Source organism: Oenanthe melanoleuca, chromosome 21 (assembly GCF_029582105.1).
Source record: "Oenanthe melanoleuca isolate GR-GAL-2019-014 chromosome 21, OMel1.0, whole genome shotgun sequence".
NCBI lineage: Eukaryota > Metazoa > Chordata > Aves > Passeriformes > Muscicapidae > Oenanthe > Oenanthe melanoleuca.
In genome coordinates this window covers 3568047-3595005 of record NC_079354.1, presented here as the reverse complement: position 1 = coordinate 3595005, position 26959 = coordinate 3568047, and the positions used below count along the sequence as shown (strand labels likewise).

At 45.1% G+C, this 26959-nt stretch overlaps 1 protein-coding gene across 1 annotated transcript in view; it reads left to right on the top strand.

Moving 5' to 3' along the window:
- CAMTA1 (calmodulin binding transcription activator 1) overlaps positions 1 to 26959 on the top strand; it is a 239814-nt gene that overhangs the window by 59250 nt on the left and 153605 nt on the right. The window contains exons 4-5 of the mRNA XM_056508365.1: positions 2703 to 2770; positions 21830 to 21965. Of these exons, the coding sequence (XP_056364340.1) occupies positions 2703 to 2770; positions 21830 to 21965 (204 nt within the window). The remainder of the gene's footprint in view (positions 1 to 2702; positions 2771 to 21829; positions 21966 to 26959) is intronic.

Genomic DNA, 26959 nt, shown 5'->3' with positions numbered 1-26959 from the left:
GGCAAGAAGCAATGGGAAAAAGGTCTGATAGGAGACAAAAGCAAACAATAGCCTTGCTCCAAAGATACGATGAATGGGATATAATTGGATTTTTTTGTGAGGACATTGATTTGACCCTGTGAGACACAGAAAGAATCATTAGGGGAATTAACACGCATTAAAATGCAGGGTTTTATCAGAGGGCTTTTATTGTGCCCATAGTTTTGTTTTTAATTATTTAATGACTTTGTGTCTTCTGGTGATAAATCTATTTCTTCCCTCTTTTTTTAAAGGGGAAAAAAGGTGTTAGTGTGACAGCAGAGTACTCAGCCCATGCAGCTGCTGAACCCCAGCCCTGCCTGTGCCCCACCATGTAGACAGGGAGTCACTGGGCAGAAACATCCATGCAAACCTCTGATCACCAGTGCTGGACTGAGCACTTTCCTCTGCAGAGCTGACACAGAGTTGTAGTTACAGAAAGCAGAACATATAAGGAATGGGGTTTAAGCGGGTTTTGCAGCAGAGAAGTGTGTTCTCCTTCCTCGATATCTATCTGTGGCACTGACTGGCAACTTGGCCTTTCCTCTGCCCAAACATGAGCAGGCCAGACCAGCAGAGTGAAAACCCATGTTCTGCCTCCCATGGGAGCTTCTCATTGCTTCAGCTCCTCCAGTTGGTGACGATTTGGGATTAGCTTTTCATATGTGCCTGACATGGACTGGCAGGAAGGAGCAGAGTGAATGAGCCGTGGGTAAGGCTGGCGTCCTTCACCTGAAATACTTTGGGTTTCTATGCCATAACAATGTATTTGTTCAACCACAAAAGTTAAAAGTTAATTCTACTTACAGCAGTTGAATTTTAGTAGGAATAGGCAAAATCCCAGACTAATCTGAACCCCCTAAACTGTTCTGGCATTGGAGAGGTTTGTTTCTGTAAATGCTTGCTTGCCTGATGCTGGAGAGGATATGTAGGGACCTCCTGAGTGTTCCTCAGTCTCTCCAGAGCTCATCTCACTGTACAGCATGAGGTTTGTAGCATAGTGAGCTGAGGACACATAACGTGGGATGGGTTGGGAATAGAGCTTTGCTGACTGCAGCAGTTTTGGTGGAATTACTGCACTGGTTTTACTGAAATATTTTTTTTCATATTTTGCACAAAGAATTTTAGTTATGGAGTTCTTTGGTCCTTTTAGCCTGTGGGAAACCTCAGGTCAGACCTTTTTGGCCATGTGGTGTCCAGATTTCAGCACTTGCATCTGATTTAAGTGCAGCTGCTATGAAACTGTGAGGATTGGGAATGTCGTCAGTGTTGGTGATGGAGGTCTGCACTGGCTTTCTTTGATGCTGAATTTTATTCTGCCATTAGCCAGAAATTAAAAAGAGGAGTTCTTGGAGTTTCGTGCTGCTGCTCTGTCATCTGTGTGTATGGGGATCCCTTAAACCTGCAGAGGCTGGCTTGGAATACAAGGGGTGCATAGATGGATTCCAGGAGAATTTATTTGCAGTGTAAACATGTTGGTCAGGAGTCATTAATATGACATTCACACAGCTCTAATAAAGTACATAACACGGAGATCTGGCACCGCTGCAATGCCCAGAGGACATTAAGTATGAGTCTTAAAACCAAGAGTATTGGAAACAAGATATTTTTACGTCTCGTTTGGGAGTAATATAATTGCATTTTGTGGCTCTAGCAGATGCTTGGGCCAGCTGGTTGGAGAGCATTGTGGGGATTTTTAGCTTTGGTACTGTAAGCGACAGCCCTTATATAGAGCTAGCTAAAAAAAAATAATAAAAACCCCTCTCTTGGTGGAAAGCCCTGGCGCTGGCTTGTGCTGTTGGGAGGTACAGCCTGGGGACACTTCTGCTGCAGTGGCTCTGGAGATAATGCTGCATGTGGTTTGTGGGTCTGATCTGAGGCACTTGTACATTGAAGGCAGTTTCACTGGCCTCACTTGTTCACCTTTTGCTATGCAGGCCCCTCCGAGGTAATTTTGGAAGATAACCATCAAAACCCTACATTTTTCTGAATATATCACAGGGCGCTTATTTTCAGCACAGTCCCAGGTATCCGTGGCCATCTCTAGATATTGGGACACTACTGGTGTGGTGGCAGTTGTGACTACCCTGGGTTTGTATCCAGGAAATGGATGAATGTCTGTCCCGTGTTCCTCAGGCCTGTTTACAGGCACTGTCGTGAATTATCTCTCTGGCGCCGATAATTTCCTGCAAACAAATCAGTTCTGATCTGGAAGTAATCGCCCGTATCATTCCTGCAAGTGGGAGCAATGACTTACGTTGATGTCACCCGCTGGCTTTTTATGGCAACGATTAATAATTCAGTAATTCTCTCTGCAGTGATGCTGTTCTATTTATAAGTATTTTATTTAGCTCCCTGTGTCCGTATTGTCGCTACCCTCCCCTTTGCTTCCTGACGTCACACCGGGCTCGCGGCGATGCCGTGGTCACCACAGTTACCAGCAAATTCTCTGTGCTGGAAAATGTTAATGCCTTTCCTCATTTGCATCTCTTCATTGTCCTGTTTAAGCCTGGCCTTGGTGGCGTGGATGTGAACATTTACTGAGCGCTCTCTGTCAGTCAAAACCCGATTTCAGCTGCAGCCTGGCCCTGGGGTAGGCGGCTCCATGTCTCTGTTAGAAAACTTTCCAGTTGCCAGCACAGCCATTCAAGTAACTCTGTTTTCTTTCTGCGTTTCTCTTTCAGGAAATTGCAGCTTATTTAATAACGTTTGAAAAGCATGAGGAGTGGCTAACAACCTCCCCCAAAACCAGGTAATGTTCTCCTGCTCAGCACATTGACTCTCTCGCGCTGATGACTTGACTCACTGATCAATGACTTGACCACCAAGTGGAAACTCCCAGTCATGCCTGATGGCTTGTGACACCAAACTCTCATTAATTGCCTTAATGAGCATTTTATTGAATGAAATCAGATTGATTAAAAATGGAACAGCTACAGTCTTGGCAGCTTAAAGTTTTAACCCGATTGCACAGGATTTAATTGTATCCCTTCAGATGAGCAGATCTGAAGCCTCTGAGCAAGGTCATGGGCTGTTTATCTTGACAGAGCTCCCTTGCCTCTAACTTGAAATAAATAAAAAAGCACCAGCCCCACCATGTGCCACCTGTTCACAGGCAGGCACGGGGATTGTTTGCGTTCTGGTGTTTCCCTTGCTGGGGTTAAGTGTTTGATGGTGAGGAGGTCCCAAAAAGCTGCATTAACAGACATGTTTGCAGTTTATTATTCAGTAAATGTCATGTCTTCTTCGTGCTGCCATAAATGTTTAACTTCTCCCTCCCCTGGGAACCCAGACATGGAGTTTTGGCTGTGGATGTTTTCCTGCTCTTTCAGCTGTGTTCTGGCTCCATACGTCTCACTAACGCAGAGAACGACTCTTGCTTTCTGGTCTTGCTGTGCTTTTGCTGTTTTTCTTTCTCCCAATCCACCCCTTTCCTATTGCAGAGGGCTGGGCCATTGGAAGGAGCCTGCTGGGACCCAGGTGAGAGAAAAGCCTATTCTAGCATCCTGCATCCCAGCATCATCCGTTGCAGGGGCCGGTGCCGCAGGGGCCCGGAGCAGCGTGCTCCAGGTTTGGCATCACCTCCTGCTGCCATGAGCAGAGACAGAGATCACAGTGGGACACAGGGAGCAGTGCCACCCTAACAAACAGCACAGATTGATTCCAGGTGTTCCACAGCACCCAGCTGAGGAGAGGATGGACGTGGAGGCCTTCTCTGCACCGTTGCAGTGCAGCTGCAGGTGGGACCACAGAGGACCTGCTTTCCAAGAAATATGGGAACCAAAGAGCTGTGTTGTTTTACTTTTGTGGGCTTTTTCCCCCCAGACTATATTTTTGTGACATTGGTAAGTAATGCATTTGCTTATGGTATTAAAACATGTAGCACCTGAGAAGGAGATGTGGGAAACCCAATTGCTTTCTCAGTGGTTCTCCAAGATCTGGAACTGCCATGGTGGTGAAAGGGCCCTGAATGGATCTTTCCTGCTGGTGGCAGCTGTGAGGCTCTCCTTGGCTGCAGAACAGCAGGTAATTCAGTTAATATTAGCAATGTTTTTTTTCTGGGTTGGTAATCCCAGTTTCAGAATTAATTCAAAACAATTTCTGGCTGAGCCTTTGCCAGAGAAACCTTTTAAAGGGTCAGAAAACGCATTAACTAGTTTGTCTCTACATGGCATCGTTAAAGATATGAGATTATAGATGTTTTTGTAGCATCTTCTGGTATTAAGAGCTTGGTTTGCTAAAGACAATGTATGAAAATAATTTTCTGATGAGCATTTCCTTACCTTCCTCTTTTGTGTTTACACTTGGAAGAAAGAATGTCCCAGGAGAAGGAAAGTTGTGACATGAGTTCAAGGTCCTTCTGAAATCATTGAGTTAGTTTTCTATTTTTTTTTAATATAAAAATTAATTGGAAGAGTTAAATGCTGAGTTGCTACAATCAGGGCTCCCAGTATTGCAGAATTAATGACATCGATTTGGCACTGAACTGGAACACTCCCCGTTCTTTGTTTGCTGCTGTGGGTGCTACTAATTTCATCTCACAAAATTAATAAAAATTAATTGCACCACTGACACACAGAGAGTTTCCTAATCCAGTGATGTATAGTGTGCTGTGAGGAGTCACTGCTGGATGGGGGCTGCAGGCACAGCTGGACAGTGCCTGTGGGAGCTGGTGCTGCTGCAGCTATTGGCGGAGGGCTGGTATTGGTGACAGGGTTTTGGTACTGTCCAGCTCAGCCACTGGTGAAGGAACTGCTGCAGGGGGTCAGGCCAGGCTGGGCTGTGATGCTCACAGGTCACTCAGCTAAGGCAGAGGGTGGCAATGAGGAACAAGCTGGTTTACAGCCAGCCTTGCAGTTCTGAATGTTTTAATCTCTTTCCTGAACAGAGGTTCCCATGTTTATAGTTGGGTATTGCTTTAGTCATGGACATGGAGGGGAGGCCTTCTTGCCATTGTGGTGGCATTGAATGAGCTCTGACAAACCTTTGGAAAAGATCCCTAAAATTACTTTTTAATGAAACTTCTTGTTGAACGACTCCAATTGATTGAATACACTGATATAAATGTACTGGAGCATTATTACAATAGTCTTTTGAGCACTCCAGTTGATCAACATAAATTAGCAAGTACACCTCACAAGCATTGACCTTGAGGCTGCCTTGGAATGGTGTTTGGTTACTTGATGATGTGCCGGGTAATCCGCAGCGGGTGTTCCGGCAGCGGGGCGGGGGAAGCGTTCTGCTAATGCAGCAGGGCCAAGTGTCTGACATTTCCAAGTTTAAATGCAAATCACGATGACAAAAAAAAATTACTTGACATTTATATATCAAGTAGAACTTAATTGTTATTTACTTTGGAATTTCAATGACAAAGTCAATTTTCTGAGTCCAGAAGCATTCTGACGGAGCAAGATACTTTGCTTCTTTGTTTCTGCCATTAGCATTTGTACAGTATTTTAGAAGTATTCTTGAGCGATTTGAGGTGACTTTACTATTTCACAAGGGACCCCAGGCAATGGAAAAGCCTTGGCTGTGCCCAGAAGCTGCAAGGTCAGTTTTCCATCTGAGAATGCAGTTCAGATGTGTTTCTGCCCCTGCCTGCTTCATGTCTTGGAAGAGACACGGGGATTGCTGGGAGGACCAGTCCTGCACCACAGAGAACTTGATGGGTGCAGTTCCTGGAGTCTCCTCATCTTCTGTGCAGGTGCCCCTTGCTCAGGAAGCACACCCTGTGCCTTTGCTGTCCATCAGTCCAGTGTGAGGAACATCCCCTATCTGAGATATCTGTATCAGCAGCATCGTAAAGAAAAGTTAGGATCTTGCAATATATTAATTCTGTGTTAAATAATTAATAGTAAAATTAATTGAATTACTCAATTTTCAGGTAAAAATAGGGTAATAAATATTCATAACTTATATTATTAAGGGAATTTCCATTTCCTATGTCGTTAAAGTGAGATTAGGTAAGGTTGGGTTTAAATGAAGATTGAAAACAATTGTGCTTTGGAATTAATTCACTGTGCTAGGCCATTACCTTGTGAGCCTTCTTTCCAGTGCTGTGTGAGAGCTGTCCCACTGCATGGGGTAGATGCCCCTGCCAGGATGTGCTGGCTGCTGGGAAATGAAACAGGCTTCCTGTGGAGGAGAAGCTTATGGGAGCTGGAAGCTGTGGAAAAGCAGCTGCCCAGAGCTGTGATCGGTGGCAAAAGTTTTGTCCATCTCCCCTTGTGCTTGTTGCGAATAAAAGTCCTCTTGAGACCTTGTTTAGACTGCCAAGGCACGTTTTAAAGGTCCTGCTCTCTCATGTGGCTCGTACTCTCCATAGGATCCAGGGCCATTAACCTTGCCTGTGGGCAGTGCTGAAATTTGGGTTTTCTGCTCATGCTGCTGGAAGCTCTGCCAGCATGTTTGGGGTCGTGTACGACCTATTTTCCTTTGTTGAAGGCAGTGTGTGTGTGCTGTCAGCACTCCTGGCTCGGGATGCTGCTTGACATAATCCCTGCTAAATGTGGCACATCTCTCTTAACACTTTATAGATTTCATGACTCTCAACACTTTCTTCTCGCTGCTTTCAGTATTTTCTTCTCTTTATTTTCCCTGCAGAGAATAAACAGTGCACAGATGGTTTTAAGAGCCTTAAGTTCATATAGATTTTTAGCTGCTGTGGTCCAGGGGTGTTGAGATACCAATAATGAATTCTTTTAACAGCTCACTGTGTTGATGTAAAGTGACCTAAGGTCAGAGTTGCTGGGAGCCATCCAGATGCCTGGCAATGGTCTTCAACTATTCCTTCCAAATTCTTCCCATGGCAAATCCAGCCTGGTGTGTGCTGGTCCTCTGGGAGAGCTGGTTTCCCTCTGTAGGTAGCTGGTCAGCTTGGACAACCAAGGCAAGAGGTTTCTATTGTGGTTTTCTATTGTGGACTCACCTGGCACAGGGACTGAAGGTTGGCTCTTCCATCCCAGCAATGGCTCTGCAGTCCCTGTGCATGGTCACCAGGCTTGGGCTTTCCCACATATCAAAGGGATGTGTGTCAGAGATGGTGGCTCCACAGCTGGTCCATGCACATGAACACGTGCCCCCACTGCCTGGCTTTGCAGGCACACACGGCTGGGCTGCAGAGGCTCCTACTTCTCTTCATGTGGACCCGTAAGAGTCCTGCAGCATTGCCCCTTGGAGGAGAGGAGAGCTCTGGAAAGCATGGAATTGTCAGAAAAAGCAATTATCTGATAACAAAGCAGTGAAATCATTCAGCAAACTCATCTGCCTGCAGCAAGGCTTGGTAGGTTTCTCTGTCAATGGGTATGGCCAAGGAGCACAGTGTGGCTTTGGACAACATGGATATTCAGTATTTGGCAGGCCCTGACTGTTCTTGATCTCACATGGGAGGATGCTTATGGTTGAGGAGGCTGCTGGAGTGTGTGAGCCCCCTGTGCTGGGGGATTCCCAGGCTGTGAGGCAGATCAGTGAGGAGCTGCCCTTGTCCCAGGTAGAACAGAGGGAAAGAAAGAGTGTGCTGAAGAGGTGTTGGGCTGGGACTTCTGATGGTCACAGCCCGACCTGGCAGACAATTCCACATTGTCCAGCATTCTGTGCTTCCTGTTGAAGTGGGCCCTGAAGGACAGGGTTTGGTGGCTCTTGTGGAACCACCTTGGACCTGCCCTTCCCTGTGTTGTACGTGCAGGCTTCAGAGTGGCAGGAGACCTGCTATTTATTCTTCAGCAACAAAATGAAAATATTTGTCACATGTTAAAGACTTTTGCAACTTTATTTATATTCTCATATGGCACTGAAGAACCTTCTTTTATCCAGGAGGTGAGATATGCAAAAATAACCTTTAAGTTGCTCCTAATTGACCCTTAATGATATTCTCTTGTTTCTTCCAATGTATTCTCTGTGTCAAAAACACCATCCAGCAACTAGTTGTTGCATCTTAATGGCTGCAAATAACAACTGATGAAAAATAAACTATTTATTTGGTTTCTTTATTTACTGATAAGGATTTTTGCTTCCTGGAAACCTGGTCCTGAGGTTGGAGTGCAGGGCTGAAGCAAGATTGGGCCCCCTGAGCTGGGGCAGAGGGTACCCTGTGTCCAGGGGGTTGATGCTTTGATTTCCTGATGGGGACTGTGTTTTCTATGACAAGCACAGTGTTATTTTAAGTTGTCCATTGGAATGTCAGCCAGCATGTGCTGGTAACATGGAACTGGGGGGAGGATGTTTGTGCCTGTGTATGCAGAGCAGCTGGAAGCATCCCAGAGGACCTGCTGCTCAGCCTGGAGAGGACAGATTGGTTTGTGTTGTGGTTGTTGGAAGATGAGGAGCTGCCTGCAGACGTTGAGGTTTTCCTTTTGGTGCTGAATAAGTGTGTGTAGGCAGTGAGCAGGCTTTGCTTTTGCTGTGGTGTGAGGAGTAATTGCTTGGCAGGCACAGGTGCTGTAGGTGTGCATTGATATTGTAGTGAAACACTGGACAAGTGTGTGATTCTGCTCAGCCCAAATGTGGAGCAGTTGGTGGGTGAGCAATAATGAAGCTGAGAGCACTGATACAGGTGTTCAGGTCTGAATTTTTCTTTTTTTTCTTCCTAGTCCTGAAAACACAGATTTACAACAATCTGGCAAAGATTCTCCTCAAGTTACACTTGGTTGGCGTTCTTGCTATGTGCACTGTAACAATACTTTAATATAATTAAATTTTAAATTCCATGTAGAATCTGGTGGGTAGGCAGATGTACCGGTATGTTAAACTTTATGTCACTTAAAAATGGTTCTCAAGTACATCAGAGGGAGCCCAGCCAGCTGTAAAATGATCTGCTTTATGGTGCTGCTTTGCAGCTTTGGTGTCTGTGTTTTAATTACAGATGTACCTAAAGTCTCACACCCTTGGATAACTCTGCCAGGCCGTTTTGTTTCCTGTAAGTTACTGATGGGATGTAAAGTGACATGAGGGAAGGTGCTGCTGGGGTTTTCCAGAGCTGCTGTTTGTGGGAGTGTTGAGTTTCTGACTCGTGCTGTGGCTGCTTTGTTTCCCATAAACAGGCAGTGCAGTCTCCGGCCTGGGGCTGCTGCACCTGAAGCAGCACCACCAGGATGACAGGTGGTAAAAGGGGTTTTAGGAGCTGCTTTGCAGTCCTGCAAAGGTGAGTGTGTGTTGGGACTGGTGTGAGGAGTGGCTTTGTGGCCCCAGGCAGATGGGCACCTGTCAGGACTGGTGTCAGGGCAGGTGGATCTGTCCCTCCGCAGCCCCTCTGCCTTTTTGGCTCATCCCCAGCCCAACACCCAGCAGCTGAGATGAGCTGTGCCCACATTTGCTCCCCAGTAAGTGGAGACAGTGGCTGGGCTCAGTGTGGGATAGGGATTTCCAGGGCTGTGAAGTGGGAATCTTGTTGCTTGGCAGGCAGAAACCATTAATGGTGCTGTTTCTGGAAATAAAGAAGCGGCCTCATCCCGAGGCATCCCACGTGATGATTTGCCGAGTTGTGCAACATGATTTATGCCTAGCTGTGGGATTATTCTTTTCTATTGATTCTGAGGGAGGTGAGGCATCAGTAAAAGCCCATCAGAAGCCTCCCAGTGGAATGTGAAAGCTTGAAGCTTTCCTGACAGAAATCCTGTTACCTCTTTGGTGGTGACTCGAAACCTGCTGCCCAGCCAATCTCAAAGCATCACCTTGCAGTCCTCCCCTTTCTCCTTTCAGCATTGCCTGTCTCTGTCCAGCGAGAATGTACTTGGTGCTGCAGAGAGGTGTTGAGCTGAGGGGTACTGGTGGATCCTTGGGGATCCTGTGGCACCTCCTGCTCTGCTACCAGCAGACAGTAGCCATGTCACTCCCTGTCCTTTGTCAGAGCACGTGTGATTCCTGCTGCCATCAGTGAGAGTGAATTGTGCCCACAGTATTATTCCTGTATTTATTTTGTAAATGTCAAGGATGAACTAAATTAAGATAAATAAGGCTGTTCCATTTCACTGTTCAATTTACAAAATTTTGATGAGACCAATAACATCTGTCCTGATTCCATCTTTTGGCCAGTTGAAGGTGGCTGTGGGTCTGACAGCTCTGTTCCACCTGTTCCCCGGGAATATTTACAGACAGGGGATGTAGCAGTGAGGCTAAGCCTCAAATTAAGCCATTTGGTTCTGCCTCTGCTCTGTCTGCCTCTGGTAGAGAAGCTGAGAGGGTGATGTGGCTGACAAAAAGCTCCATCCTCAAAACTGAAATTGTTGTGTTGCCTTAAGTGCTGTTGTAAAAGGCGAGTGATGGGTGAACACATTGCTGTGAGTTGCAATGATGCAGCTGGGTGGAAGTAAAGCCGTAGTGGGGGCTGCCTTATCTGCAGCCTTCCCTTCTCCTGCTTGTCCTGGAAAGGGGAACTGTGGTCTCCTGGTTTCCTCAGGAGAACCTGGACACCAGTGCTCACCCTGCTTATGAGGTCTCTGCGTATGGGTGCATTCCTCTCCTTGGATGTGGGTCTGAGGACCAGAACAGCATATGGAGTGTCCCTGCTGTCACTCCATGCCCTCTGGAAGGTGACCATTTATTTCTCATCAGTCGAGCCTCTTGCACAGCAAATGGGTCATGCAGGGGAGATCTTCTTGCTGGATAAGCAATTAGCTAAAATAAACTACTCAGAGGACAAATTATGCAGGACTCTTGCCCTGCAACAAATGAATTAATTGACATTGGTATTTGTGGGATGTTCCCACTATTTTATTTAATTCTCTCTGGCTAAAGGGCTCCCGTGTTTCCCCCTGCTCTTATGCTGCCGCAGTGAGTAAACAGGATATTAGGAGTTGATTTACACGGTTACAAGCAAAGGAAGCAAAGTGATGATTGCGGGAAACTTTCCATAGTTCCTTAAGAGAGACCTTCTAAAACCTCTTTTCGCAGCATGTCTAAGAGCCTCTGTTTGACCTGTTTCTCTGGGGTGCCATCAGTTCTCTCTGCAGCCTCACAGAGCTCATTCACAGCAGCATGGCAGCACAGCAGGGGCTGGAATTGTGACCTCCACACAATTGCAAGGGCTTTGGGAGCACCAGCACTGAAGGGCACCAGTGGGGCTGCTCCTGGAACCACTTTACAGTCCAGGAGCCAAAGAGGGCTGGTGCAGGTTGGGGCTGTGTCTCTGGCAGTAACCCCAAGTTGTTTTAAAGGCTTTTTCTGCCCTTGGAAGCAGTGGATGCTGTGGCAGTGTGTTACAGGTCCTGGCTCTCAACTGGGCCGGTAACTCATGAAACCATTCGGCCACATTGCTGGGTTTATTTACAGTGATTAAATTAAAGCTCTGGTACAAATCTTTGCTTTCTAAGGATTTGCCAACAGCTAAGAAAGGGTGACACTGTTGGACCAGTTGCCAAGAAAATACTCCATGCATAAGGTGATGTTGGGTTCACTGAATAGTGCACAGTCCCAACTCCCAGTGCCAAGGTGAAACATGGCTCTTCCACTGTTCAGCTTCTTACTTCTACTTTGCAGTATGCAGGCAAGATGCCTCAGGCATCACTGGCAATGACATGGCATGGGGACCTGTCTCAATGGCATTTGTAATCCCAGACAGCTTTAGAAGACCCAACCAGTGCTAAATTGTGCAACAAACTTTATTTGATAAACTATGGCCTTTGAGAACAGCGCTAGCCAAGAGCAGGGCAGCATTTTGTGCTCTGCTTTAAATTTAGGATATGAAAGATTTGGGGGATTTTATAATCGCAGTTTTGTGTGCTTGCTCTGCCTCCTCTTCTCCCACTGGTTTTACTCCCAGGCTTTTCTTAACTGCTGCTCTTGTCTGGTTTCTTTTCCTTTTCAATCCCTGCTCTCATCTCCTCAACTACTGAAATTTATAAAAAAGTCACTTCTAATCCTGCACAGATCCCAGATCTGGAGGGACTGTTGTATCTATTACGGCTTCCTTCAGTCTGCCCACCTGCCTTTATCAGAATCTCTAGTATTGGGTGATATAGTATTTGGTCACAGCCAGAGGCATGTATAGGTGGGAAACCAACCAAAGCAGGTGATGTGTGGGCACAGTCCCACTGTTGTAGTGTTGATGTGCCAGAGTAGGCAATGGTGTGAGAGGAGGTTCTGCCCTTAGGAAGGACATGAGGGCAGTCTAGGTAGCATGTGAAAAGGATCAAATGAGTAGGGTTTGGGGTTTTTTTCTTCAGATTATGTAGTTCATAAGGGAGCTAATATTTAATCCTAGTTTCTTGATAATATTAAAAAAAATTTGGTGAAGTTCTGGAAAGTGGAAGTCTTGCATGGCATTAACACAATTGCAGCATCTGACTCGTTGCAGGGATTAGATGAGTCTCCACTTGGCGCCTGAACAAGTAGGTTTCAAACATGCTGAGGATTTGACAGTTGCATCAGATCACAACTGGTGGGAAGGAGGTGAGAGGAAAGCTGTGGAGGCCGTGCTGGATTCAGGCAGCTGGGGAGAGGCCAGGATTCCTGGCACGATGCTGGCAGGGCGTTCTGTGGGAAGCATCAGGTGTCCACCAGGGAATGCTTCATGTCCTGGGATTTGGTTTGGGGAAAGCTGAGTGTCAGGCCTGCTTTGGGCCAGCGTTCCCATCTTGTGCTTCTCCTGTGCTGGCTGAGCTGAAACGTCCTTGTGAGAGCAATGTCCTTGGGTTTTAACTAAAGAGAAAATGTCATGCCTTCCCTGCACCAGTGTGGAAGGAACAGTCACCCCTTGACTGTTCTCTGTCAGCCAAGCTCAGAAAATAACAGAGGTAAGAGGAAAAGGAGGGTTTTGATCAAAGGAAATTGGGCAGACATTGACCCAGCAATGCTGGGTGCTGTGCTGGGTTTGGGGACAGAGAGCGTGGCTTTGTGGTGGGGTGATGCAAGGTTTAAAAGAGCAATTCATGTTGACTTGTAGGGTCACAAATTAGGGCACGATAGAAAAAGGCTGTTATCAAAAGTTGGTTTAGGCTAAATTAATCTGAAAATGTGTAATTTCATCTGAACTGAAAATACTGGAATGTAATTAGATTCCAAAGTAGGATGAGCTGAGAGGGTGTAAGAAAAGATAAGCATCAGAATAAGACAGTAATTGAGTTTGTATTGTAAACACATTCCTGTAGGAATTTGGGGTTTTTAAGCTGCTTCAAATTTTGAGTCGAGAGTACTTAACAGCTTGGGCATGTTTTGGAGAAGTGGTTGACTACTTTTATATTTGTCCGTGTTCTTTGTTTGCAGGATTTTCTATATTTGGGGTTAATTTTCTCTTATCAACTATGAATTTATTAATAAGTTTGAAGGGGAGTAAGGCTGAAAATTAGAAAATGTGTATTTCCATGTGAAGCTGATTGTTTTGTGGACTCATGTTTTAATCTAATTTTCCCTAAAAATTGAATCTTTAATATATACCATTGATAAATTAGGTTAGTACTATTAAAACACTGGTAATACTGAAGTGCCTTACATGAAATAGAGAAGCAAATATGTTGTCTTTATTCTGTGTACAAGTTACTTGCTCAGTCTGTTAGGTAGGAACGAGCCAGGTCAGGTCATGCTGTGCCATTCTCCTGTCACTAATGGCAGTTGTGGCAGTGTGTGAAGGAGAGCTCATGGCTGGGATGAGTGGGGTATTGCATTCTCATCTAAATAGAGCTGTGAACACTGATTTGAACACTAATCAGTGCAATACCTGCTTGTCAGGGTGTTTGAAAACCATTACAGTTGGTGGTTTGAGACTCCTTTCTCTGGTGCCAGCACCTGTGCAGTGAGTGTTGGATGAGGGATGGAATAAATGGTGCAGCCATGCTCTCAGCTCGATCCAGGCCCCAAATGCTGTGGAGGGGAGGGGATGAATGTGCCTCTTTAGTGCCTCTGGTGATACTGCACAACCTGCTCCCTACTGGTACCTTATGTTAAGGAGTTGTGTAGTTTTTTGAAAAAAAGTTTTTTGCGGAAAAAAATGCAGACAGGTTTTCTTCTTATTGACTAAAAATACCCTTAATTCTGAAAAATTACTTTGCAGATCTTCATATTTCACAGACTATAACTAGATTACTACCTTTTACTGGAATACTTTGTGTTAATGAAGACCGATTGGAATTACATAATAGATTTCCTCTAAAGAAGGCATTATGTGGTTATTTTTTACTGTCTGGCATTCTAGTTAATTGCCTTGTCATCATTAATTGATGGGACTAAATTGATATAAATAAACAGATTATATTTGTGAGGTTCATTTGAAAGAGAGGAAGGGCTGAGAACAGGCTGCTGCAGGGCATTCCAGCCCGTGCCTTGTCTGTGGCTGTTAAAGAGAGCTCAGGTTTGGTCAGTGCCACCACTTGTGAACCCATTTGGAGGATGAGCTCTGCCCTCCTACCCTGGGAGCTCACTTTGCCTGGACAGGGCTGGCATTGCCCCATCTTAAAACTGACCTCAACAGCTGGCTCAGTCCTAAGCTTCAGCCCTAGAAAGAGCTGATGGTCCTGGCTGTGGGCTTAGGATAGGCAGCCCAATCAGCCCAGCTTCTGGGACAGTTTGAGCATCTCTGGTTTCCAGGTTATTCCAGATTTTATGTACATAGTTACTGTTAACCAGGAATTAATGGAGTCCCAGCAATCGACAGACAAGGCAAATCAACATTTTAAATTCAATTGCAATGTTGCAAATGATGTTTTTCCCTGGACAGAGCAAGCTGGTGGTGACTGTTGAGCAGCACTGTGTCCCTTCTCCAGCTCTTTCCATAGTGCTCTGCCCATCTTCTGCTGGACCTGGCTGTGCTGATGGGGGACAGATGTGTTAATGGACCACACCAGTTCCTCCAGTCTTAGCTGTTTCACTGCCTCCAGTGTTAGAAGTTCATCAGCTGTTGAACTGCATTTACAATTTGAAGTGGTTCTAAATTAAAATTTATAATTAATTTATTATTATTCAATTTTCAAATATTTACGGATTTTTATAGTGTCTCAAGTCATGAGTCAAGCTGCATGCTGCTAACAGAGGGAGAACCTTTTTTCTTCCTCAGACCTCTACTCTCTCTCATCCCCCGGTGAGATTTTTCCCAATTACCAGCAAAGCCTGTGTGGCTCCCACCAGCTTCTGTTCTGGAGAGGTGACACCTGCTAGAGGCCAAGGACATGGTTCACATGCATCCTGGCAAATTTCCCTGATATGTGGTGTTTTGGACAAAACCAAGGTATAACCCTGCTTTGACACAGTTGTGGACAAAACCTTGTTAGCTTGGAGCTGGTGGTTGTTGCAAGTGGGGGAATTGGACATGAGGTAAGTTAACTAAATAAATAGAGCTTTCCTTCCATTCTCTTCCTTCCCTATAAGAATATAGCAGTGTTTGCACACACGTGTTTTCCTGCTGTGCTGAGAAGTGACCAGATTCAGAACTGAAGTACCACCCTCAGGAGGAGGCGACCTCCAAATAAGTATTTTAAAAGTTAATTGGAGCCTTTGGTCCTCACCATAATAATCTGTGTCCATGGAGAGAGTAATTGATAAGGCAGAATGGCTGCTGGCACCCGGGGGCTGGAGCCCTGTGGTCTGTGTGAGCACAGAGAGGGAATGGGGCTTTCCTGGGTGCACCAGTGGAGATGGTGGTGATTAATCTGAAAATAGTTTAAAGCATTCATCAGTTGTAAGAATTAATTCCCAATAAATCAAATGGTATCCCCATGGGAGTAGGGAAGAGAAATAAATGAGGGCTAAAGAAATTGATAAAAATCTTCGAGCAATAAAGAGATGAATGCCAGTTCTTTAAAAATTATATTTAAATGAACAAAGTTGATTTAACTAGCTTTTTTCATACCTTGTACTAAGATTTAGTTCTACAGCATGACATTATATCAAGAAATAATTTGCAGAAAGACTTTTTAGCATTTCATGTGCATTCCACTTAATGACAATTTTAATATTCCGTCTTTGGCCCTACATCTTTATGAGGAGGCTTCAATTGCTCGGTGTGCTGAGGAGTTCATAAAGATTGTTTCTAATTTCTTTTTCAAATCTTTTACAGAGTTCAGAGCCATCAACACGTGAATTATCATGTTGCTGAGTAAAATGTGTGGAAAACTGTTGTTAACTGCTTGAACTAAATATGCAGTTTAGGGAGAGTGCTGTTTCTGGAAGGATCTTCCTGCCTAGGGAGGTCCAGACAGGTGCTGAACTGAGTTCTGACCCACTGTTCCCTGGGAGAGCAGAGCTCACCCACAACCCACTGGTTGTGTTTACAAATGACATATCTACTTTGTTTTTAACCTGTTTTTTGGTGGGGTTTTTTTGGTCTTTTTTTTTTTTTTTTTTTTTTTAATTGGCTCTAAAAAGAAAATTATATTGGTGGAATTTATCAGGCTGAGTAGCCGTGATAGGCAGAGGTGCTGTGTGAATCTTCTGTGGGTTTGCACTTCAAGGCCAGCTGCAATACACCTAAACATAAATGGCAGCAGAGTAAATGGCTACTGAGAAGTCAGATCCTGTTGTTAGTTGTATCACTCTTATTAGTGCTGGTAGCACTGTTACCTATTTTGTAGCTGTTTCAAGTGCAAGGACACAGAGCAAAGACACTCATTTCTGACACATTGGTGAGTACACCTATTGGCACAGAAGGAGTAGTGATGGTCAGAGTTGGTTTTGTACCGAGGTGTCTGGAGCTGCCCTGTTGCTCTTGGCCTCTGCAGCATGGCAGGAACACCCATGGGGGCACAGGCAAGGCTCTGCTTCCCTGTCACTCACAGCTGAAGCTGCTGTGCTTGGCACCTGCCTGCATTGTCCTGCAGGGACATCACTGCAGGAGGACAGTAGGGTCCTGTCTCTGTCAGCACAGCCCAGATGTTCCAGGGATTAACTCCTGTACCAACACACCATGCAAACAGAATATCTTCACCATGTGTTTTTGTGGCACCAGCATCCTGATCACTCCTTAAATCACCCCAAGGAGCTGCTTTGGGGAAGGGCTTGTTGATGGGTATCCCAGCCCACACCAAGGAGATGCCCAGCAGCTATTTAGTGGTCTGCAGCTTGTGTTGCAGCCATCAGCATTTATCCTGATCTTGCAGAAGGGCTTTCCTTGGCAGCCCCTGGCATTTCTGTATGATGGCACAAAAGCCAAGTTGGCACTGGCATGGCTCATTCAGTCCTGTTTGTTGGAGCTGCAGGTAATTACTTCCATACTTAATGAATCACATTACTTTTATTGATGAACATGGAGGCTACATGCTGGAAGGAGGAGGTAAGGATTAAGTTTTATGGCCTACTGCTGCTATGAGAAGGAGCATCTAGACACCAATTAACGCCCCCTTGATGGGATTAGCCATTGCGTTAACCACAGCTCGGGATAAAATTGCTAAGTCTGTGACTTTAGACTTTAACTTCTTAAATATTGCAGATATGAAGGAAGTTCACTTACATCTTAAATGCAAATGGCATTTAATTCTAGATACAAAAAACTTGCAGCATATTTACATTTCCTTGTGATTTATACCTCCTACTACATGGATATGAAGACTTATCTGAAGTCTTTATTTCATCCCTGCAGAGTTCAAAGATCAGACAAATTTCAAACACATAATCTGTGATTCCTTCAGTTGCTGTGCCCATAATCCCAATTTGCACTGAAGAGAGCAGAGGTTGTAACAGCAGTAGCCTCTCCCTGTGAAATGCAATGGCTTTCCAGCAGTTGTGGTGAAGTCTGAACGTCTACATTAAATTCTTGAGGGGCTTTGATTTTTGGTCCCACTGATGCAGGCTGGGCACATGCTGGGATTTCTTTTCTTTCAGACCAAGTGTGATTCATTGCCAATGATTCAAAGAGTCAAAGCCAAGCATTTATTTAGGAGGGGGAAAAAATGTTTGTCAAACAAATTTTTGTGTGATCTGCCAGTGTTACAGCTGTGATGGACAAAGTCCCCACAGTCTTGAAAACATTTGCCCATGTAAATATGATTTTAAAGCTGTCAGCGTGGAAGAGATCTACCTGTTACAGCATCCTCCAGGTGCATCCCTGGGGTGGTGGGGTGATGCCCTTGAGTCAGGGGTTATGGCTCTGCCTTGGCCTCCATCCTTAATGAGTCTGGGTGACCTCCTAAAGCAACAGTGAGTGTCCAGGTATCTGCATGGCCAAGGACAGGTGAGATGGCAAGGGCTGAAACTGTTTGAGATTCCTCTTTCAGTTTTCCATTTGGGCTTTAATCTTCTGATAAGCGACAGGTGCAGTGGGGGCAAATGTCAAGGTAAATGAAGACTTGAAGAGCAGCATTCCTCAGAGGAGAAATAACTCCAGTCATCAGATATTTTTCTTGGGCAGGAGCAAGAAATAAGAGATGAGGTGTTTCTGAGAGCATGATGTCAGGCAGGAAGCACTCCTGACTATGACAGTCCTTGTCCATCACTGCTGCAGTGCAAGGGCTGCAGACAGTGCAGAGAAGAAGGAAATAGATGGTTACTTGGAGTTCATCACCTGCAGTGTTTGCTAGCCCCAGAGCTCTGCCTGCTCTGCTGCATGGCAGGGCATTAGCTGTGTGGGAGGCACCTTGCCACACTCGCTCTTGGCACTTCTCCCCATTCCTAAACTGGCCTGGATGAAGACAGGTTCAAGAACTTGGTCTTCTTTGCATTCCTAAAGAAACGAGAACAAGGATTCAGTGCAGTATTTTCTTGAAAGGCTGTCTCTTTTCATGGCTTCCTCCAGGACTTCAGCTTTTCCCAGCCAGTTTCTGCATCAGTAGGTTGCTCCTGTGGGAAAGCTGAAGTTAATTTCTCATTATTATCATGCATAGATGCAGAAGAAGATGGAAAATAGTCCCCTCCTGTTTTCCCTTGGCTCCATGATAACTTCATAGCCAGAGAAAATACCATGCAGGTGAAAAATAGCATCATCCAGGCTGTTTGCAGGAGCCATTTCTCAGTGTGGTGGGTGGCAGGGATGGGGAGGGCTTATCACCCAGGCACTGGGGGCAGCTTCTGCTTATGCACTGGTGAGGTACAGGAAGGGTCTGGTGTGTGGTACCTCTGCTTTATGGCAGCTGCATTAAACATCCATATTTGTCCTTTAAATATCCTCCTTAGATTGGAACTGGAATAAATGCAGATGATATAATAAAAAGTAACTCTTAGAGCCCTGGACCTTCTCAAGGAATGGTTCCGGCTGATCGTGCTCTGTTATCTTGAAAAAGAGGCTCTTTTGGATTTGCAGTATTTGCAATTCTCTTTTGGCACCCCCAGCTCCTGAGGCAGTAAAATGTAGTTTTCATTAACTGATATGTCTGACATTTACCACATCTCAATGTGACAATTTAGAGGGAACTGGTTAAACTGAACAGCATTTTTAATATTGAAGTAATGTGATTAGGGGAAATCTCTGTCCTTCAGGCCAGAGGGACCTAAATTTGAGCACTAATGGAGAGGCAGATATGAAGCATCAGTTGACCAAAATATCCTAATTTTAACTTGCTTTCTGTTTAATTCCCTCTTTGCATCTGGTTCCCGTTAACAAAAAGTAGGTTTAGATTCCTATGATCTAGGTGAGGGACTTAATCCAAAAGAAACAAAATCTACTCAGAGCAGGATTTAGACCAGAGGTCAGTCAGTATGCACAGCTGAGTTGGATGTCAAGTCCAAAATTACATCTCTGGAAAATCTTTCCTGGAAATCCCATTTCTTCAGTTCCTCCCTCTGTGCTTTACTGAGGGAAACTGGTTTATCCAGTGGCTGGGATTGCTCCTGAGCACTGTCAGGAGCCCTGGGTCACCCCAATCACCAGGCAGGTTCCCAGGCACATCGGCTGCAGTGAATGGTTGTTCACATTAAGTAGGAAAATAGAATTTAGGATCTTCTTCCTGGCTGTAGCATGAACAATTTGGGCAAAAGTAGCTCTTAGGCTGTTGTGGCAATTTGTGAGATCCTTGGCAGTGGATAGAAGGGTGAAAGGGAGGAAAGCATCCCAGATCTCATCAATACTTGAGACAAAAGGCTTTCTGCTTTGCAATTACTCTTCCTGTCCTTCCCCCTCCTTCCCTCAGACCACAGACAAGACACCAAAATAGAGATTAGGCAGCTTTTAAATGCCACAGGCTTGTAAAGTAGAGGAAACCCAGAGCTGATCAAGAATTGCAGCCTGTGTTCAGGCTTGTGACTTTGTCCCTCTCATCTGCAAAGGGAAGAAGGAAATCCCCAAATTCAGGCTGAGTGGCAAAACCCCCAGAGATTCGGGCTGGAGTCTCATCTGTCACATGCCCTGGGAATCCCCGCCAGGCCTCGCCTGCTGCGTCTTCCCACACAATCCCTTGTCTGCTCAGGGCTGTGTCTGAGTGCTGAGGGATGAGCATGACAGAGCTTTCCTCTCTTCTTTCTTACAGCAGGAGAAATACAGCAGCAGTGTAGATCAGGTTAAAATTGAGTCTCATCTCATGAAGTTATCTTTAAAAACCAGCTGCCTTCTCTGAGCCTTAAAGCAGCTCGATACACTCTTATCAAAATCGAAAACTGCTCCAGAGATCCTTAAGAGATTTTGTTTCATTGGGCTCTATTTTCTATAAATCTCGTTAACTGCTTTGCCAGTGCCCTCTCACTGTGTTCCTTTTTCATTGCAGAGTTAAACCAACAAACCTGGTCCCAGCCCTGCAGAGCAGCAGCAAGGCTGCAGAGCTCAGCTCTGCCCTGCCTGTGCCCATGTGGCACTGGGGGTGAGGGAATCAGGATTTCCCTGGCATCAGAAGCCTCCAGGTCCTTTGAGCACGTTTTGTGAAGAGCCATGTGTGAGTGCAGAGGCATCAGGCAGAAGATCAGCTTGTGCTGGTTTTTCATGGCCTGCCCTGACCATGGGGGTGACTTGTCAGCCATGGGACACAGCCCGACAGTGCCTGGGGGATCTCTGGTGCTGTGAGAAGGGTTTGAGCTGACACGTGCAGTGACTGGGGGTTTGCTGAATAAATATTGAAATGAGATACACAATACCTCCACTGAATTAATGCATTATCTACAATGCTGTCAAACACATACCGTGGCTGTGCTGACACCCAAGTGTTTATTTTCAGGGTGATGTGTAGGAGGAGGAGAGGAGGAGCAGCCTCCTCGAGCCCTTGGGTCCAGGCTGCTGGGACCTGGGGGATAGGAGGAGGTGTAATTTGGGAGGATGGGGCTTGGGTTTCTGGCCACAAGCAATAAATATACGTGTGTATGTGGAAAAAATGCTCGCTGCCTCCTAGCTTGGAGGGTATTTGTTATTTCTCAGTGTTACAACAGACTTGCTTTGGTTGTGATTTGGCTTAGCAAACAGCTAAATCTCTCTACACCCAAACTACACTGGCTTCTGTCTGCTGGGCATCACCATGCCTTTAAGGACATTTCAAATTGCCATCATAGTTTTTGAGTGGAAGAAGTTTTCCTGTGTCTTTGATGTTGAGAAGGTGCTCAGAAGAGAGCAGGTTACTCACTGTCTAGCACTGATCTAAGCAGTACAGTGAAACCAGTGTATAAGCTTGTGCTTTTATCCTTTCCCTTTTTTTTTTTTTTGATTGTTTATTGTCACTTTAAGCCAATATCCATGTCCTAGTGCAGCCTTAGAGCTTGTTGGAATCTCATTCTGCTTATGTCTTAGCAAGAGAAAGAAATTGTAATTAAATAATGACAGTCCTTTTCCCCCCTAATTTTTCTTCCAATTTTCAGCATGTAGGAGTCAAAATACATCCATGAAAATGTTGGCTATTTTATCAGACTTCTCCTTTTTTTTTCTTTAACCTATCATTGGCACTTCCTGCATTAGGTACAAGATCCTCACGGAAGAGTTTGCAGATTGCAGACATCAGTCTGATTTTGTTGCTTTATGTAACCCAAACCTGTTTCTTGCTTTTAGACCACAGAATGGTTCTATGATCCTGTACAACAGAAAGAAAGTGAAATACAGGAAAGATGGATATTGCTGGAAAAAAAGGAAAGATGGGAAGACCACCAGAGAGGATCACATGAAACTGAAGGTGCAAGGAGTGGAGGTAGGAACATGGTGGGGGTGGCTGTGGGCTGTTCTGGGCTGGGAGGTTATGGCTCCCCAAGACACCTCAACCCAACAAAGTCTGTCCACACCTTCAGAAAAATCCTGCTATTTGCTGAATTCCATCTGCTCCCCCTGGCCTGGGTCTTAGTTGCTGGCTGAGGTCAAACCATGACTCACCTCATCCCCAGCAAACACACTTGTTCTTTATCACTCCTTTGAGCAAGCTGTGAGTGCAGCTTCAGCATCCACCTGCGTGGACTGGCTGGGCTGTGTGACTGTAGAGGGTCTCCAGCTGAGCATCTTCTGGGAGACTCCGTGGTTTTTTTTAGCAGGCACTGCCCAAGAGCAGCCCAGCACCTCAGGGTGGGCTGCACAGTGCCCTGGAACCATGGTAGCTAGAGTGGGTTCAGTTGGATTCTCACAAATCTCAGCTAGGTTTTGGTAGCAGTTACTGTAATTTCTGTGTGCTGATGGAGTGTTGGTCTTGCAGTCTGCAAGGGTAGAATTTCTGTCTAATTTGGCCCAGAATCCATGTGTGTTTTGAGAGAACCTTTGCTCTGCTGATGGTATTCAGCCACTCAGACACATTCATGCAATTGATTTCACCTGAGGCATTATTTCTGGAATAAGCCTGTTTCTTTACAATATGTGGTTGTTTGACACCACTTTCTTAACCTCCATCTGCATGAGGAGAGAGCTGTTTTGATCATTCTGTTCACTTCTGATATTAAAGGTTTGCACAGGTGTGGATAACAAGTGCATTTATCCAAGTTTTATATTTATTAAATGGCAATTACTTGTTCTGGTAGAAGCCCACCCACAGAGCTGTGCCCAGCTCATTCCTAAGGCAGCAGGGCTGTATTTCCAACCCTGGATACCTAACTCGGGGCCAGGGTGGTCCAGGGCTGTTGAAATGTTTAATTGCAGTGTTCAGCTGTGTCATTTTGGCCCAGGAATGTGAGGCTGCCGGGTGTGTGTTTGTATAGGCTGGGCTGATTTTACAGCTGACAGCCTGTGAGCCTGGCCAGGGTTGGGGTAATTGGGGTGTCCATGACAGGCAGAGCTTCACCTGTGTCTCCAGGCCTGTCTGGCAGCTGCCAGGCTGGGCTTTGGGCTAAGCTGAGTTTTCCAGCTTCACCTCAGGCCTGCCTTGGCAGATTCTTTGCAAGGCATGAGCCTCCCTCCTGTTGGGGTGATGAGCACCCTGTGCTCCCCACGTGCTGCTGGTGGTTTACACTCCCCTGGCATCCCCAAAGTCAGCACCAGCAATGGGAAGGGGAGGAGTGCCCAGAATTCTTCTCGTGCTCCAGCTTCCTCCTAGCCCATTTGTCATTCTTACATTCTGTCTGCTCTAATGAGGTTTTGGGGTTTAAAATAATATTAAATGGATTGCATTATATTACACCAGAGAGGCATAACTTTGTTCCATAATTTTTACATCCAATAACAATGTTTTATTATGACAAGCACAAAAAAAAAAATCATCATCACAGAAATGGTGCCTTGTTTTTGTTTTGGGTTTGCAGAGTGTGATTTAATTAACTTCTGTAAACTTTCACGATGCAGAACACCAGACCCTGTGCTGTCCCTTTACCTGTAGCAAGAGATTGTTGATGACCTTTGGCTGCCACATGAGCACATGAGAAAATAAATGGGACTTTCTTGGGGTTATTCCAAAGCTGGAGCTATCTAGCTCTTTAGTGCCTGACTGCATGGATGTAGTGGTGATCATGTTCAGCTCAAAGAGCCCTGCACTGAACCCATGAATTTCTGTTTTGCTGAAGTGTAGCTCCTGGAAAGTAACAAATACAGATGGGCACATTGTGAGAGCTGGAGGAAGCACAGCTTTCAGGGTTTCTCCTTGTGGCTGATCACATTCACCACTCAGGAAAATAAGTGCTAAACTATTTGCTTTGCCACTTGGATGTACCAGGGCTTAGCCATTCATTCCTACATCCTTCGCCAGCTTGAGAGCACTTTAGTACCTGATTTTCTATCTTCAGGAAGGTACTTGCACCCTCTCATCCTCAGGCAGTACCTGGGTGGTCACTGCCAGTCTCTGTTCTGAATGAAGCAGAAGTCTGTTTTCTTGACTTCCAGGTGTTCATTGGGCAGAATGATGTAATTATGACCTTGTTAATTAATTACTCAATCAGTACACCATGGTACTTCACAACGTTTTGGGTTTAAGTTTCTGATACCATTCTAAAACGAAGCAGTGTTCTCAACTTGGACAATGTAGGCAGCAGATTTAAAATAACAAAAAAAGACTTTTTTCAAATTTGGAGTGATACCGTAGTTAGGCGCATTAGGGTTTAACAGGGCATGAAATAACTGTCTGCCTTGTGGCACTGCCAGATCATCTCAGCGACTCTTGCAGCCAGAAGATAAATAGGGATCATTGTCGCACTGATGGAAAAGTACTTGCAGAGCCGACAGCCAAGAGCATCAATAGCATCCAAACATTGCTCTGGAAATGGCAGCTCGGAGGCAGGGAGGAGGAACATGCTGGCCTCTGAAACTACTGACCAGCCAGTTCTGAACAGGGATTTGTGTTAGAAGATTTAATAATTAATTCCTTCCCAAGTGTTGTCAGTGTGATGGCTCCTTTGTCCAAGTTTTGGGTAAATAGGAAAATATGTTTTGAAACAAAATTCTACATCAGGTCCTGAGGGATGGTGATGTCTCTCAGAACCATACAGAAGAATTTGGTGAGCATGGGTGAGGCAGCTAAAGCAAATTTAGGACATAAAAAAGGAATAAACTCATTTGACTAGGAATACAGTCATTTAAATAAATATGGATTAGGAGGAATAAACTACTTAACCAAGCGGAAATTAAATGAAAATGTCCTGAAATCCTCAAGCTGTTGCCTTGGTTAGCTTTGCTGTGCAGGAAGGGTTTGGGTATTACTTGGTTAATCTGATCCCAGTCCTGTTAGAAAAGGCTGGATAAACCAGAAAGGAGAAGTTAATTTGGCCTTTCCCTTAATACACCTCTTTGTGCAATTCTTTGTGGAATCTCTGGTCTGTGATCCTTTTTAAAGTTCTAATTAATTAGGATCCCTGGTGATGTGTTCCTAATCAATTCACATAATTAAAAATTTTAACTAATAAATAATAGTAAGGGGAGTGTTGGAATAGCTTTGCAATGATTCTGGATGGTGCTGCTCCACGTTGCAAGAGCCTGGCTCAGCAGAAGCATTTCTGCCTTTTCTTGTGTGTGAACTTTTCCAGGAGAGTGTAACTGCGCCTTCACGTGAATTCGTAGTAAACTGCTGCTAAAATTAAAACGAGGTCATGTTTTTATAGTGAATTTCCCTCTTGTCATCTGTGTTTTGGAAGGTTGACGCTGATCCTGCTGCTCTTTATCCTGTGTTGAGGATATTTTAGTCTCTCCAAACCCCAGTGCCTGAGAAGTGGTTATAGAGAAGGGCTGTCCCAAGGCTGGGGCAGAGCTGTGCCCTTAGTCCCACTCCAAGCACCAGAGCTTCTGTATTTGAAATACCTTGGTCTCCTGAAGACTGGGTGTTTGTTACCTCAGTACAATATGATAATCTTTATGAATTCCTTAAAAAAAACCCCAACAAAAAAGTAAAACTTGCTTTCAGTCTTATTAAGAGTGAAACCCCCTTGTGGAGGTGGAGATGCGAAGTATCAATTTTGTATGCAGGACTTGTATTTAATTAATATCATAACAGTCCCTTAACACTATTGCAGATTAGTCCATGAGGACAGGAATGAAAATTTTAGATTATTCAATTACTGCATAAACCCTGGGACATCACCATCAAAACTTTACACAGGTTTCAGTGGCATTTGGGTTTTGGCAGTGCCTCTGTGCCCACCCTGGGTCACCGGAGTGGGGATGGCATCAGTGGCCTCTGCAGCCTGGGGCCAGACTTTTTGCTTTTGGTAAATGACTAAATGGGCTCCTCTGCATTGTGCCAAATAGCCCACCACAGAATATTGAACTGCAAAGTGGTTTTACATCTCTCTATTCGGTTGTCATGGGTGAAATCTACTCGGTTGTCACGGGAGGGTGACACGTTGGAGCAGCCCTGATCTGGAGAGTGATTCCTTGGGCAGCCTGAGCCAATTCTCTCCAATTCACTTTAATTTACACGGGCTTTGCTCGCCCTCAGAGGTGAGCTGTGTAGTTGGCAAACTAATTAGGATCACATTGTTCAGTCAGTCTGCTTAATGCATTTCAGAGAAACACTGTGGAATGGCTTTGGAGGAGAAAGGAGAGTTTAATGTGAGAGGCTTTCTGGAAACATGACACACAGGTGGGCAGACATTAACACAAACAAGCCGCCCTGAGCAAGGGAGAAACTGCTCACTAGGAGGGGCACTTTTCTGTTCTTCATTATTGCTGCAAATAGCATTCTCCTGACACCTCTCCTGAGATTTGACTGGTCCCATTAATAACCATTAATCCCCTGTAGCTCATTAGAGACCATGGAGTCCAAGAGCATCTCCCCACTTCTGCTGTGGCACACACACCTTTGCAGTGTGCACGTCTCCACAGTGGGCACCACAGGCAGGTGCTGGTGCAGGAATGTGGAGGTGTTGACTGCTCATGAGCTGGGATTTATTCCTGTTCCAGCTGGTGTTTATGGCACCTGGATGCAGGGTTGTGATGGCATCTTAATAATTCCTGTGTTGGAGGCAGTCCTGGGAAATGGGAGCATTGTTTTGCCATTTCTGAAGGGGAGTATGGATTATTGTTAAATCCAGAATGGATCTCCTGGGAGTCTCTTCAGAAGGGAACATACATATCAATAATCCTTTTGTATATCAGGGTCCTGATGTATTCTCCTGCAGTAACATAAAGTCACAGCAAATTTTCTTGAGTTTTGGCTTCTTTTCCTAATACCCTGTACACATCCCAAAGATTTTTTTTTCTTTACAAGACCCATAACATTCCTAATCCTTTAATTGTCATGGCTTATTTAACTTCATCAGTATCTGGGTGTCTCAGAATGAAGGT